Genomic DNA, 15,632 nt, shown 5'->3' on the forward strand with positions numbered 1-15,632 from the left:
TGTGATACACAATTGAATTTAAATGAGGTAATTTTTAGAAAAGCAGTTCCCCCAAAAAAATTAGCAGTGACCTTGGCCTCTCCCTGTATAATCTAAAACCTGCATGCAAGCCAACGTCTTTGTCTGTGTGTGGACAGATGCACAGCGCTATGTGTGTTAGTTAGGTAAGTTAAGATAGTTAAGCATTGCTGAAAATTACTCACCTAAGGTCTCAGTCTTCTTTGAAGTCTTGTCATGATGACTAACGCATACGCTAACTTTCAAACACCTTGTAAAAAGGAAGCTTCCTGTTGAGGGCCCAGATAGATAGAAGGAAGGATGATTACCATTTAAACTTCGTTCACGCTCTGCTGACTACCTTGTGCTCAGCTACAGTGAAGGTAACCTTACACGTAGTTCTGTGTGTATAATGATGCTGTTTACAACTTGCATCTTAACCTCAGAAGATTAGTCATTAATATTTGTGATAATATAACCACAAACGATGTGCACCCTCAGGCAACAAAGCAACCCCCTGACATACAATACAAAAGCTTAAAGATCTCTGTACTATTAGAATAAGACACATTTTATACACAAACAACATGGTTCTTTGTAGTCTCCGGCTTGAGCACAGTCCAAACTGATTTCTTGGTTGACCTTGCAATGTGAAATTGTCCCCGTCAGATTTAATAGTTCCTGTAATGAGTCTTGTTTGATTGTTCAGTGAAACAGCCTTGTTACATGGCCTCAGGCCCTTCCTGCATGGTTAAGGTCACATATAAGACCAACCCTCACAATAAATCCTCCCTCACCACACTGCATGGCTCCATCACCTTCACCGAGTACTTCAGAACTGGACAGCTGCTGAAGGAGAAGCTTCACAAAAGCAGCGCCGGTTGACTATTTGCTGACTATTTGAATAACAAACCACCACTGTAGCACTCTACATGGAGTTACCTGTAGCCAATGATGGGATTCACCTGTCTGCATACAGACCTAAAGTTTCTAATGGAAAGACAACACCTGGAGGCTTTGATGAGACCGGGTACTATAACTGTTACGGTGATGGGAACAGCATCACGACCCGTGGATCTTTGCCTTTGACGGGCTATGAGACTCTTGACGCCCCACCGCACTATGACTTCTACGCCAACACAGAGGTGTGGGGCCGACGGAGGCGCTTTAGACCATCTCTGTTCCAGCTGCATGCCAATCCAGAGGTAAAGGAAAGACATCCTACCACTCTGCTGCTCATAGTTAAACATCTGTTTCTGTAGTGCACCAGCTGAAAAAGTTGTATGAGCTGTGTAATCTTATGATTTTAATTAACCATGATTTGACATGACCAGGATGACACCAGACCTCCCATGTATGAAGAGACGACAGCTGGACAGATGGAAGGAGGGGAGAGCTCTGAGGATGATGGGGATGAGCAGAAAGAGCCGCCGGCTGAGCCCACTCGCTTTGGCTGGGTGCAAGGAGTCATGGTAGGAAGACGGCTTGACTACACCAATTATTATATATTAACAATAGATTGAAGCACTGTAGGCAAATAAAATGAAGATGGAGTTTTAATAAGAAATAAATACACAAGTATAACAGCTAGCAAAGCGGAAGCTCAACAATCACCCAGTATTAGAGCAGTAACTTTTATTGCTTAGACCTAAGCATTTGAGGAAAGGTCATTCATTGGTTTTATTCTAAATTCTAAGTATTACATTAAACGACATGTTTAATTTAGCAAAGTAGGACTTGATATTTTTAAATGCAATATCATTCTGTGTAAACATAATTACATCCTTTGAAAAAACCACCACACCTGTTGTTTCGCTTGCTGAGGATGGTCTGTAGTCTTTGACTAATAGTGGGACAGTTCAAAGAATCCGTACAAACTGTTGAGGAAATTTAAAGACAACATTGTGTCATTTTTTTATGACATGGCCAGGCTTGTTTAATAAAATTTCTTAGTATACAGAGATTACTCAGGACATTTTATTGGGCATCAGTGATGAGCAGCATTTTTATGAACTCATAAAACAGCTTTCCAGGTATAAAGCGGATTTTACAGTTTAATTACTGTCGGTACGGTTGATGACCTTTGAATGCAGGCTGGGTTTACTCAGGTTTTGTTTGTGTGCAGATCCGCTGCATGTTAAACATCTGGGGTGTGATCTTGTACCTGAGGCTGCCTTGGATCACTGCTCAGGCTGGTATAGGTATGTACCACAAACGCACACTTGTGGAATATTTGATTTGATTCCAGGGTCAGTCAGACTCATTGTTCTCATTGGTCAGGTCTGACCTGGGTGATCATCATACTGTCCTCCTGTATAACTGGAATCACCGGTCTCTCAACATCAGCCATCGCGACCAATGGCAAAGTCAAAGGAGGTTCGATCACTCAATAACACTTTAATAAATGACCTACCTAAAATCTACTTGACTAACATGATGACCACTATGTCACCTTCAGGTGGAACCTACTTCCTGATCAGCCGCAGTCTTGGCCCAGAGCTGGGTGGATCCATTGGTTTGATCTTTGCCTTTGCCAATGCAGTGGCCGTAGCCATGCACACTGTGGGCTTTGCTGAAACCGTTACAGACCTCATGCGAGTGAGTAGAACACACCAGCTCTCACTCCATTCAACTCTGGCAATGCACTCTACCTAAAAATGTCCTCTCATCCTCAGGAACACGGGGCTGTCATGGTGGACCGAACCAACGACATACGTATTATAGGCATCATCACCGTCACATGTCTGCTTGGCATCTCAATGGCAGGCATGGCATGGGAGTCAAAGGTTAGCTCAATGAGATGGCGAGAACGCTCTCAGAGCTTCCTGTTTCATAGTGGGCCTTTGTCCAGAATGAATATAGGTCCTATGGAGATGTAGACCAAAGCTGTGGGGGTTAAAAAAGTACTTACTCTGTAATGACACTATAACCACTGCTCATCATTCAAACCTAGGTTTACAGCAGATCTGTTTGTGTGTTAACTCTGCCACCCACAGGCCCAGGTTCTGTTCTTTCTGGTCATCATGGTTTCATTTGCCAGCTACATCGTTGGAACCATCATTCCTGCTTCACCAGAGAAACAATCCAAAGGTTTCTTCAGCTACAAAGGTGAGCAGTTCTTCAGCATCCATTTTTATAAACTAAACCTGTGACAAATAACCATCAGAATAAACTGTCCAGACATTTCAGCAGCAAATTATAAATATCTTATGAGAATGTCCTCATCAGTAGACTTTATTATTTAACTTTTAACAGCGGACATCTTTGCAAATAATTTTGTACCTGGCTGGAGGGGTCCTGAGGGCAGCTTCTTTGGTATGTTCTCCATTTTCTTCCCCTCTGCCACCGGCATCCTGGCAGGAGCCAACATCTCTGGAGATCTGAAGGTGCATCACTTTCTGTCTAAGCCTGTATAATAATATAAGAAAACATTAGTGGAGGACATGTAAAACTGCCTGACTGCAAATGGCCTACAGTACATGATTGTGGCTATTTTATAATGCAATTGTCATACACTTTATGAAGCCTTATAGTATGTATTATGTTTCCCAGAATCCAACGGTGGCCATCCCTCGGGGGACACTGATGGCCATTTTCTGGACTACATTTTCCTATCTCATCATTTCAGCTACTATTGGTACTTTATCTTTATGTTATTAGGACACAATTATTCTGATTGACTAAAGCTATATCAAATCAGTATTTATTATTTTATTTATACAATAAGAAAAATCACAAACTGCTAAATATTTGACACGTTCTACATCGAAACAGTGTGGTGAATTATTGGATGTGTGTGTCCTTTCAGGATCCTGCGTGGTGCGGGATGCGTCTGGCGTGTTGAACGACACCCTCTCTGCCTCCACACCCATCCAGGACTGTGTGGGTGTGGCGTGTGGGTATGGATGGGACTTCACAGAGTGCATTAACAATAGGACGTGCACCTATGGCATCAGTAACTACTACCAGGTGCACAAAAGCTTACAGAACACTTATCTCTGTCTCCTGAAGTGATAATCAGTTACCTCTTGTTGCCACTGGGGGGCACTAAAGCCTCTGATGATGCCTGCCTAAAATGCTGTTTTCTGTTATATATACATATATGTTATATATGTATGTAACTAACAGTCTCCCTCTGATCATCATCTAGTCGATGAGCATGGTGTCGGCCTTTGCCCCTCTCATTACTGCTGGTATATTTGGAGCCACTCTGTCCTCAGCTTTAGCCTGCCTGGTGTCTGCTCCTAAAGTCTTCCAGGTACACACACACAAACATATACACACTCATTCAAACTGTTCTGTAGCTGTACATGTAGCATGTAAGCATGCATGCCATGACAAAGTTGTGTATCTTCTTTTCCTCTGTTAGTGTCTGTGCAAGGACAATCTCTACCCTCTCATTGGATTCTTTGGCAAAGGTTATGGCCAAAACCATGAGCCTCTCAGAGCCTACTTACTGACATACATCATAGCTGCATGTTTCATCCTCATTGGTAGGACTTTTAAATATCATCTCATTATATCATGATGTCAGTTATTTTTCAAAGTCATTTTATCTTCTGTCTGTCCTTATCGGCAGCTGAGCTGAACACCATCGCCCCCATCATCTCCAACTTTTTCCTCTGCTCCTACTCTTTGATCAACTTCAGTTGCTTCCATGCATCAATCACCAACTCACCAGGTATAGGCATAGTTCAAATGTAAGATGTATATTTGATGTATATTTTATAGTACTGAAGCCATGATGATTAATGTGTGTGTGTGTTTGTGTGTGTGTATAGGCTGGCGTCCATCCTTCAGATACTACAGTAAGTGGCTGTCGTTGCTGGGTGCTGTGTGTTGTGTGGTGATCATGTTCCTGTTGACTTGGTGGGCAGCCCTCATCGCTTTCGGTGTTGTCCTCTTCCTGCTGGGGTACACACTCTACAAGAAGCCAGGTACACACACACACACACACAGCTGTGCATCACTGCTGCTCATTCATGCCGCTTCAATCATACTCTGGTGTGTTTAGCTGTGAACTGGGGCTCATCGGTGCAGGCAAGCTCCTACAACCTCGCTCTGAACCAGTGTGTAGGCCTCAACCACGTGGAGGATCACGTCAAGAACTACAGGTCAGTGACTACCTCACACCAATTAATATAATGTTTTGTGTTCATCCTGCAAGGAGAATGGTTATTGCATCTATAACAAATATAAACTCAGAAGCTGAAATGTGTGTGCATTACTTCAAAACCTGTCTCTGGGCTGAATTTGGCCACCTTTTTTTTTTTTTTTTAGGCCACAGTGTTTGGTGCTGACTGGTCCTCCCTCCAGTCGTCCTGCACTAGTGGACCTGGTTAACTGTTTCACAAAGGGTCTCAGTCTCATGATGTGTGGAAATGTGGTCATTGTGAGTACAGCTGAAAAGAAAATGAAAAAACATCATCCGTATGTTTCACCTGAAAACATTTCTCATTCATCTCTGTCTCTGTCTTTGTCAGGGTGGTCGTTCTCCATCAGTGGTGGAGAGAGCGAGCGGTGACAGTCACATCAACTGGCTGAACCAAAGGAAAGTGAAGTCGTTCTACAGAGGAGTGGTGACTGCAGAGCTACAGTCTGGGGTTAACATGCTGCTGCAGGTCAGGGTTACACTTCGTCAGCAATCTCACAGGAGGACAGCTGTCCTTCATAAGTTCAGGAAATCCTATGGTAGCTAAGTGAAGCACTGACAAGCAGGTTTAACTAAATTATTATTAGTGAGAATCATTTCAGAACCTTCTGGCCTGAAAATGAAGCTGACACACATTGATTATTTGGCTTTTGGATTCAGTGACTGGTAAAATGGTGATGTGTGGAAGATAAAGTAGTATTTTATGACCATCATCAAGAGGGCAAAAGCTCCCTCTCAAAATATAATATTCATATACTATTAAATAAACCCACTGTTTGCTCACATTAAACACAAGAAACACTGGAGACCCAGAAACAGACCCAGGTAGCAACACAGGAATCTCAGGGTGACAACACAGGTTGGGCTGACAAGGGGAATCACAAGACTCAAATAAAGGGGTAACAAGACACAGGTGATCACAATCAGGTGATTACAAAGGAAGGAAACACAAGAGGAAGCAAAACACACAGAGGAAATTAGATTTTCAAAATAAAACAGCAAGTAGAACTAAAACCAGGAAAATAACCAAGACCTACAACAAAAAACTGAACGAAAGAACTGAAAGTTCACAGATCATAATAAAAAGAAAATCCCAAAGAAGAAAAAGACTAAAATACAGACACGGGTAAACACAATCAGGGCTGGGCAGGTAATCAACAAAGAGGGAAACACGGGAGGAAGTAAAACACACACAGAGATACAAGGAAACTAGAATTTCGAAATAAGACAGGAGGTACATCCATTTCTAATGACACCTTTTATATGCAATGCATGTTTTACGCAAGATTGACTGAATAGAGCCCAAAATGGGCCATTTAACCCATATTGTTGCCTAATGAAGTGATGTCTCTTTTCTTGTGGTCCACCAGGGGGCAGGTTTGGGCCGTATCAAGCCAAACGTTCTGCTGTTAGGATTCAAGAAAGACTGGCGCAGTGACACAGCTCAGGCTGCACACAACTACATAGGAATCCTGCAGTGAGTACAGAGGAAGTCTGTGAACTATTTTCATAGGCTGGACCAACCAAAGGTTTTATGGAAGTACGTGTATATTCATGTTTCAGTGATGCATTCGACCTACAGTACGGCGTGTGTGTGCTGAGAATAAGAGAGGGGCTGGATGTTTCCCGTCCGCCTCAGTCACATGGTAATTTAACACCATCACTAATAGTGTTAACAAAGGGCATGGTGGGAAATGCAGTCCTCATTGTGTTTCAGTGAATCCAGCTTTTGACAGAGGGACAGAGAATCTCAACAACATATCTCCTCCTTCCTCCATTCAAACAAGTGTAACATGTATGTACTCACATCATCATTTCTTCACATTGATTCTATATGTGGTCATCTGATGAACAGGAAAAAAAAATAACAACTTACTGTGTGTTTAATCATTGCAGCATCAGTCTCCATTGAACCGCAGCCTCAGCCCTCTACAGTGTTTCAGAAAAAACAAGGAAAGAAGACCATTGATGTGTACTGGCTGTCTGATGATGGAGGTCTGATCCAGAAGTCATTTCCTATATCTGATTATTGCAGGGTTCTTAAACACTGTTTATTTGTATGTATGTGTGTGTCCATCAGGGCTGACACTGCTGCTGCCCTACCTACTGACCCGCAGGAAGCGCTGGGCCCGGTGTAAGGTCAGAGTGTTTGTGGGAGGAGAGACAGACAAAAAGGAAGAGCAGAAAGAGGAGTAAGTGCTGAAATTAGTCACTCATCATGAAAACAAGAAGAGAGAGATTAACAAAAAAATAACTCTGACACTTGCTATTTGGTTAGGTTAAATAGAGGATCGAGGTTACAGGTATGATTAGACTGACTTTTCTCCAACACGCTTTATGTTGGTTACTATGGTGACAAGTCACACACAGGAGCAAACCACAGAAATACACATACCTTGTTTTGATTGCCTTACAGAACTGACCTCTACAGACAGACAGTTTTTTTTTTTGGTGAGGTCAACAATTGCTAGAACAAAACAATGAGCTAAAAGACAGTCAAATGTCCAGGGAGTTAAACAGATAAATAGAAGTTGTGATACTTCTCTCTGGATTTTTGTTCACAAGCATTACCTTTTTTATGACATGCTGTTTCTTGTTAGCATAATATTCAATAAATGCCCTTTAATTTTTTTTTATTTTTCACTCTTTTCCCAGGGTGCTGTCGCTGATAAAGAAGTTCCGTCTTGGTTTTCATGAGGTTGAAGTGCTTCCTGATATCTACCAGACTCCTCAGACTGGAAAGTAAGATAGCTGGAATGTGTGTACATAACTAAAATGCAAACAGAAATATTTATGAATATATTTATGAAAATAATAAGATAAAATTATGGGCTATATATTTCTAAATTAATAACATGCCAAATTATATAAACTTGTACTTATAAGCAGATGTGACTTTTAAAGCAAAAAAAAAAATCCTCCCCTCTGAGTCTGCTTGTGTCTGTGTGTCCTCTAGCGTCAGTCAGTTTGAAAACATGGTCAGTGGCTTCAGGCTGGACACAAACCCCAAACAGGACTCAGACTCCGGGACAACAAGACAACAGGAGGAGCCCTGGATGATCACGGATCAGGATTTAGAGAGGAACAAAGCTAAGGTCAGATTACTCACATTTTAAATTATCTTTTATTTTTCTCGGCCGTTCTCCATTTTAAACTTGACACTTTTTCTCTGTGTGATGCAGTCTCTGCGTCAGATACGTCTAAATGAAGTGCTGCAGGATTACTCCAGAGACGCTGCTATGATTTTCATGTGAGTACTGTTTAGTACCTGTGGACATTATTAACAGCTAAACAGAAACCTCATTGAGTCTCCTTCTCAATGTCTCCTGATAGCACCATGCCAGTGGGAAGGAGAGGAATGTGTCCCAGCACGCTGTACCTAGCATGGCTTGACTTCTTGTCACGTGACCTGAGACCTCCGGTCCTAATGGTTAGAGGAAACCAGGAAAATGTTCTCACTTTCTACTGCCAATAAGACATCGCCACAAATCTAATGTATATAGTATTAATCTTCATGCACTGTAGTGCCTTTTCAGACTTTTTTCTATTTATTACTGCACCTTAATGCACCTATTAGGCCTAGCTGTTACTGATTTAAAGAGAATTAAATCTTTTTTTCTTTTTTTAAATTCCTAAATCGATCATTAATAAATAATGTGTTGTATTATAATCTATAATGAACATTACAAGTTGATTTTGTGGCTCTCTTGTTGAATCATGCTCCACCAACAATTGTATTAATTCAAGGAAGCATGCAACATACAGTAATTTAATGTCAGCACTTTTGTATATAGTAGTCCACGTAGGCCATGTGTAGCCTAGACTGTGCTTTTAGAAAAATGAAGAATAAACATAATGATTCTCTTTTTTTGTATCTGTCTCTGTGTGGTTTTGTGGTTTTAAAAGCAGACCCTGACCTTTGACCTCTTCAGATTATTTTCACTGTTATATGATAAAAGCATTCACATGTTCTTTTAATGTAATCATCCAAAACTCAAGCCTAACATTTTTAAACCCTATTGTTTTTGCTCAAGGTACATGTATCTACAGTATATAGTGGGGATGTTCGGTTTAGGGTTCAAGTGAATCCAAATGCAGACAAAAACAGGCCAAAAAAGGTTAAACTAAATCTCTCAAAATGTCAAGATCTAAAGAAATACAAAACCGACTAACAAAAGGCTGCAAAAAATGCTGAAATTGACTAAAACAAAGAATAAAACAGACACAAAGACAAACCTATAACACAGAAGACAATGGAAACATCAGGAGTAACACAGGATGACAACAAAGAAACACCACAGGCATACATTGATAGGAAGACAGGATGAACACAGACAAAGAGGAGCACAAGACTTAAATACATAAAATATAAGGTTGCATCCTTCACAAGTAAGTTAACATCAGCTTCCAGCAAAAATGATAAAAGATGAAAGACATGGAAGTCCTTGTTTTAGAGCATGGTCTGTCAGTATAATGTGTGTGAGGTAAAACTGTCAACACACAAAAACAAAGTGAACAAATGAAAACACTATCAGGTGAAACTCAGCTTTAGTAGGAGTCAAAGAGAGTGAGGCAAAGAGAGCGAGGTGAGAAGAGAGGAAGAGAATGTACTGTACACGGTATTGTATAAAACACATTAAAAGAAGTTTACATTTCACATTTTTTGTCATTATAAGGGTGATGAACACTGGTTCGAGGGCCCCCAGTGAATTTTTGCCTATAGGGCCCCAGGAGCTTCTAGGCACTTCTAGATACATACACAACATTGTGTAATGAATAATTACAGAGACACCATGTTGAAATGTGATTGCATTTATCACTGGAAGCTTGATGAAATGCAATCAAGTGATATTCCAGGTGTTTTCTCTCATTCAGCAGTCACCCACTGCCAACTGATGCACCAGTGACTACTCTGCTCAATCAAACAACAATTAAAATGGCATCATTCATTTATTATTCATTTGTATTTCATAATGTGTTCTTCAGGTTTAGTGCTGCTCATTCTCTTGTTATCAGGAATATTAGAGTCAGGAACATATTTATTTACATTATACTATTTTACTTATTTATTTGATCATAACTTTGTGACATAATATATAAATAAAAGGCTACATCCTAATTCACCAGCCACAAGCTCCAGTTTATTTATGTATATGAAGTGTTTGCTGGTTTAAGTAGCAGTGTTGCTACTTTTGTTCAGACATCGTAATGCGTTGTAAAATATGAGGTTGCCCTTAAGTCAAAGCAGATTTACTTGCTAATTAGGGTTCTGTGTGACCTCCTTCACAAAGGAAGATAACATCAGCTGCCAGCTACACAAACTGCTAGAAGCCAGTTTTAGACGTGGCCTGGTGGTGGCCTACCAGTGGTTGGTCGTCTGTACAAAATGTGGCTAACCATTTTAACAGTGGCCTGCCAGTGGAGGGACGCTTTTCAGACGCCCTCTGGTGGTGGCTGGCATTTTTCTTTGCAAAAGCGGCTGGCCATTTGCCACTTTTTGTGGTTAGTAAATGAAGTCAAACGAGCATTCATGTCGTAGCTGACAGAATCCAGTAAACCTCACAAATATGTTCTTAAGTATTAAAAAAAAATCAGTTCGAGCTAAATGAGCCATTGTAAATTAGTTGAAATACAATAAAGGTTTTAACAGTAAGTCACATTTATTATAAAAAAAATTAGAGGCACTACCACTTAAATTATTACAAAAACGTTTTAAGTCTAAGTCTATTAAACTTTAAATCTATCTATGTATTTTACATGAAGGAAGTTTCGTGTTGTGATTTTAACTCTGGTCTCTGAGTCTTGACAAATCGATAACAACATGTTCGAGTCGTGGGTAGAGTGGGTGAGGAGAGGTGTGTGCTTAAATAGCTGGGTGAGGAGGGTTTATACCGCTGGGTGAGGAGGGTTTATACTGCTGGGTGAAGGTACGTGTATCAGAGTTATGCAAGTTAATTCAAAATCTCCAAAAAAATAGCAGTAGTATTTGTTGATTTGCTCTAACATTCGGCTATCGATTGGTCACGCCTACAATGATGTTTTGGTCGCCATATTGGCTAAAGCTGCTACTGCTAACATCGGGAAAATAAATATAAAAATGAGGAACGCTTCACGAATTTGCGTGTCATCCTTGCGCCTTTGGGACAGGCTTCCTCTCTCCACCCTGTTACACCTTTGTGTTACACTTTAGGCCACACCCCCTTGTGCCCGATTGGCTACGGCCACCCCGTGACTGTTCCAATTCGAAGTGTAACGCTGGTCCCTCCCTCCTGGCCCGCGGTTGGCCAACTCCAGTAGGTTGCACGCGCTATTGGTCGTGTTTCACTTTCCATGCAAATTTCGCGGAGTCGCGTTCAAGTGCCGGCCGCCGCGATGGCCGCACAATTCTGCGTCTACGATCCCGGAGAGCGAAGTTGGAAGAGGGACTTGAACGTGTCGTCCTCTGCTATCCGCGAGAGAAAGAGAGAAAGAGCATCTCCACTTACTTTTTCCAACAACAAACACTTTTATTCGTTGAAATGGTACGTTAATTTTTCTTTGTTAATGTAGTACATACTTATCCGAAAGTTAGCTTAATGCCGTATTTCCCTTTGCTCGCTAGCGATTAAACGATTCACGTTTGTGAAGAAAAAATTTTAAAAAATCCCATTTCGGGAAAGCAACCTTTTTTTCCCAGTACTTATCACTAACTACTTATTAAATGTAGTCATTTTCCGAAAGTTAGCAAGCTTAGTGAACGATACTGCACTGTACTGTACTGTACTGTACTGTGTGTGTGTGTAATGTAAAACTCGAGTGTCGCGTGGCGCGACGGCCCTACTGTGATAGTACTAAGTAATAAATATGTAGTAGTAAAGTGTAATAATGAGTTTGTGAAAAAAAAATGTAATTACCGTGTCCCTGCTTTTATTTTAGATTGTTTAACATGTGTAGATATTGTTGTGATTAAGGTGTTCTTGTATTTGTTTCATATTGAAAAATGTGTGGCTACTAGATGTATTCAGAGTGTATATATATATATCTATAAATAATAATCTTTTTAATTTCTCCCCAGGATCATTTTCCAGTGTTCCGGCTTGAGGCCACCTCCAGAGAACTGACCCTCAGGCCCTCACAGGAAGCACAGGAGGTGGTGAAACGGTATAAACAGCAGCCACCATCCGTCGCCATCTTGATTTCTCCCACTGCTGCCCCGTGCAGAGGCGGTCAGCAGGGTTGTGGAGAAGACCCCGACGTGCCCGATGTGCCTGTGGCAGAGGGAGAGGGCGACGAGGGCTTCGGGTTGGTGGAGCATGAGGATGACCTCAGGCCCGAGGAGGACTTGGCCCTCTCCCACCACCCCGCGCTTATGCGGGCCCCAGCTGGGTTGTACGCTTCCTCCCAGACGGAGGAGGAGGAGGAGGGGGGAGGCCTGCAGCAGGCAGGGGAGGACGAGTCTGTAAGTACTACAACTGTCTGCTCTTCCACATTGTGTCTGTATGGAGGGTTGTGTGTGTGTGACAGGGGGAGAGAGAGAGAACTGTAGAGAGAACTGGAGACACTCATGACTCATTTCTGTGCTTTGCATCTTTTTCCCAGGGCGCTGAGGGTCCAGATGGGCGGCCTGGCTACCGATAGGTGGTTGAGCTGGCCATGGCTCTGGTGGAGCTGCGCAACCACGCCTTTGTGACCAACACACAGGCCAGGGACATCATTGCCCTGTGGAACAGGCTGTCTGACCAGGACAGAGAGCCAGTGCAGTTTGCGCCGAGCCACCAGGACAGGCTTGTCAAAGGCCGGTTTAAAGTCAGCCAACGCCTGAGCCACACTCCAGGCAGGGACAGCGTCAGGCGGTAAGCACTTGCAACCCACCCACCCTTAGCGTTTACCACATGCAATCCAGTCAACAAATACTTTTGCGTTGTGCGCATTGTTCACATCACACTGTCTTGTGTGCAGCTGTGCCATGGGCCAGGGGGCGGGGGCTTCTCAGTCTCCAAAGGCCAGCAGACGTGTAGAGGCCATCATGCTCCACCAGGCCGACGCCCGGACCATCGCGCACCTGCGCATCAACCGCTGGGGCGCCATCATCAGGGACTACAACCAGATACAGGACAACATCTTCAACTGTCCAACCCTGGTGGGGGCCACCAAGCTCCAGCTGTACGACGTCAACCAGCGCACGCTCTCACTGTGGTAAGATTAAATATTTGTATATAAAAAACACATATCTGTTTATGTGTGTCTTGATGCGGTCGCTCACACTGTCACATTCTTCCTCCCAGGAACATGCAGCGGAGCAAGGCCAAGGCGGCTCATGTTGCCAACCTGGCCTCCCTGCCGGCGACCGCAGCACAGTCGGCAGCTGAGGTGCTGAACCCGGCACAGACACTGCAGCAGGAAGCGAGGACCCACAGCTCTCTGTTTCAGCCCAATGTGCCTGCAGATCTGTCCGGTCTGGCAGTCACGCGCAGAGGACCACTGTCGGAGGCTCTATACAGGCGCTTGACTGCCATGGCTCCCACAGCTCTGTCCCCTGCCACAGCTCCATCCCGTGCCACAGCTCCTCCAGCTCGTGCACCATCCGCTGCTACAGCTCCTCCAGCTCCAGCTTGTGCGCAGTCTGCTGCCACAGCTCCTCCAGCTCCTTCTCCTTCCGCTGCCACAGCCTTTCCGCCATTCATGGGGAGGACTAAGCCTGCCACAGCTTTCCCACCATTTGCTGTGAGAGGTTCCCCTGCCTGCCCCCTCTGCTGCCGCCGACACAGCTGGGTATTCCAGGACCACAGCTTGGCGGATGAAAAAACGTGAAATGGGGAGGTAGCTTGCACTGGCGGCGGGGGACACTGCGAGGCCGTATCGACGGACAACGCACTTTAACTGTCGCGACTGTGGACTGCCAAAGACCAAGCAGTACGGACACACCAGCTACAGGAAGTACGGTTGGTACTGTCCTGTGAGGGAGCAGCAGAGTGTGGAAGAGTGGCTGGCACAGAAGAAGATGGAGGAGGCTGCAGCTGCTGCCACTCTTACACCTGCTGACCAGCCTCCACCACCTCCTCCTCCTCCTCCTCCTCCACCTGCTGCTCCTACACTGTAATGTTCCTTTTTCTATTGTTTTGTGTTTGAGTTTGCTGTGTGTGTGTGTGTGTGTTCTTTGCACTTTAGATTTTAGTGTGCACTGTTTTGTATATAGTTTGATATCACTTTTGTGTGCACTGTTCTGTAAATTATGTATATAGTTTGATATCGCTTGTTGTGTTATTGCTCTTCATTGTAGGAAGTGATTGCTATGCAAATATCTTGCAGGCTGTTTTGTGTTTGCACTTTTATTTTCTGTTTTCAGTTTGCATGTTACTTAAAACTTACTTTTTTATTATTTTGCACAGTCCAGTACTTTCAGCTGGCTTTCTTGCTTTGCACATTTGCCTTTTGACTGTCTGACTGACTTTGTGCTACTATTTACAGTTGACTTATTTATTATTTTGCTCATTCCTGTTGGTCCTGTTTCTTGGTTTGCTATTAAAGCACTCTTTTAGCACTTATGCTCAAGTTGTTCATTCTGTCTATTGGGATTTGTCTGGCAGGCGGATCAAAACCAATGACTAGTCTTGGAAAAGACAGAGGACAGGGTGATGTGATATCACAGCAAACGACTGCAGGAGGTGGATCGAAAACACATCATTGTCTCTGTACGACACTTTGACGACTGCGCAGGAGATGGGATTAAAGGGGCCCCCTGTTTACAGTTGCTCTTTCACACCTTTACACCTCATGTAAATAAGCAAGTCAGAGACCTCCCTTTGTCTATGGATTGATGAAGTGGGTGGGGGGAAGGGTGCAGTTTTGCTATTGAGTTGAGGGCCACAAAGACTGCTGCTGGGGGGGGGGGGGTCAGGGTCACACTCCATTTTCAGGTTTCACAGATGGAAACACCAGCCAGGAAAGCTGTGGCAAAGACCGGGTGTTTGGAAGACCCAGCACAAGGTGAATAGCAATTACAGGTGTTACAGAGGTTTAAAAATGAATTACAAATGAAGAATTACACAATTGATTTTTATTTCTGTCTTAATGTAGAGTCTGCTTCTGCTGCTTGAGATTTTTCTTTTTATTCATAATAAACGTCTAACACAGTGCGCTTCCGCCTCTTCCTTTAAGACGGCGTCATATGCAAATTAGCCATGTGCGCAGGGCCGGGCCAAAACAACGGGGCGGTGGGCTGGTCGATCGGCGATCCACGGATCTTTTGATCTTCTGAGTCGGCCCGGCGGGCCGCCGGGCTCGGGCGGACGGGGCGCCGCGCGCGGGGAGCGCGGGGTCCCGGCCGGCCCGGGGCCCCGGCAGGGGCGGCGCGGGGGCCCGGGCGCGGGCCGCGCGGCCCCCCGCGCCGCGGGGGCCGGCGGGGGCCCCGACCGGCATAAACGTTGCCCTTCCTTTGCGCAGGGGCCATGCTAATCTTCTCTGTATCGTTCCAATTTTAGTATATGTGCTACCGAAGTAACAC

General features: G+C 43.8%; 1 protein-coding gene and 1 pseudogene across 1 annotated transcript; one reads left to right on the forward strand and one right to left on the reverse strand.

The window, feature by feature from the left end:
* Positions 1 to 801: 801 nt before the first annotated feature.
* On the forward strand, positions 802 to 9,023 carry slc12a3 (solute carrier family 12 member 3). The gene is made up of 26 exons (XM_028407435.1): positions 802 to 1,202; positions 1,332 to 1,469; positions 2,123 to 2,198; positions 2,278 to 2,373; positions 2,456 to 2,595; positions 2,673 to 2,783; positions 2,994 to 3,105; positions 3,253 to 3,383; positions 3,550 to 3,634; positions 3,806 to 3,966; positions 4,148 to 4,255; positions 4,367 to 4,490; positions 4,577 to 4,678; positions 4,779 to 4,934; positions 5,012 to 5,111; positions 5,278 to 5,389; positions 5,481 to 5,618; positions 6,520 to 6,626; positions 6,713 to 6,795; positions 6,867 to 6,944; positions 7,046 to 7,144; positions 7,230 to 7,341; positions 7,805 to 7,891; positions 8,106 to 8,244; positions 8,332 to 8,399; positions 8,483 to 9,023. Exons 1-26 carry the CDS (start codon positions 930 to 932, stop codon positions 8,622 to 8,624), a joined length of 3,078 nt encoding a protein of 1,025 aa, XP_028263236.1. The 5' UTR covers positions 802 to 929; the 3' UTR covers positions 8,625 to 9,023.
* Positions 9,024 to 15,557: 6,534 nt separating this feature from the next.
* Positions 15,558 to 15,632, reverse strand: LOC114437892 (uncharacterized; annotated as a pseudogene).

This window comes from Parambassis ranga, chromosome 6 (assembly GCF_900634625.1).
Source record: "Parambassis ranga chromosome 6, fParRan2.1, whole genome shotgun sequence".
Classification (NCBI taxonomy): domain Eukaryota; kingdom Metazoa; phylum Chordata; class Actinopteri; family Ambassidae; genus Parambassis; species Parambassis ranga.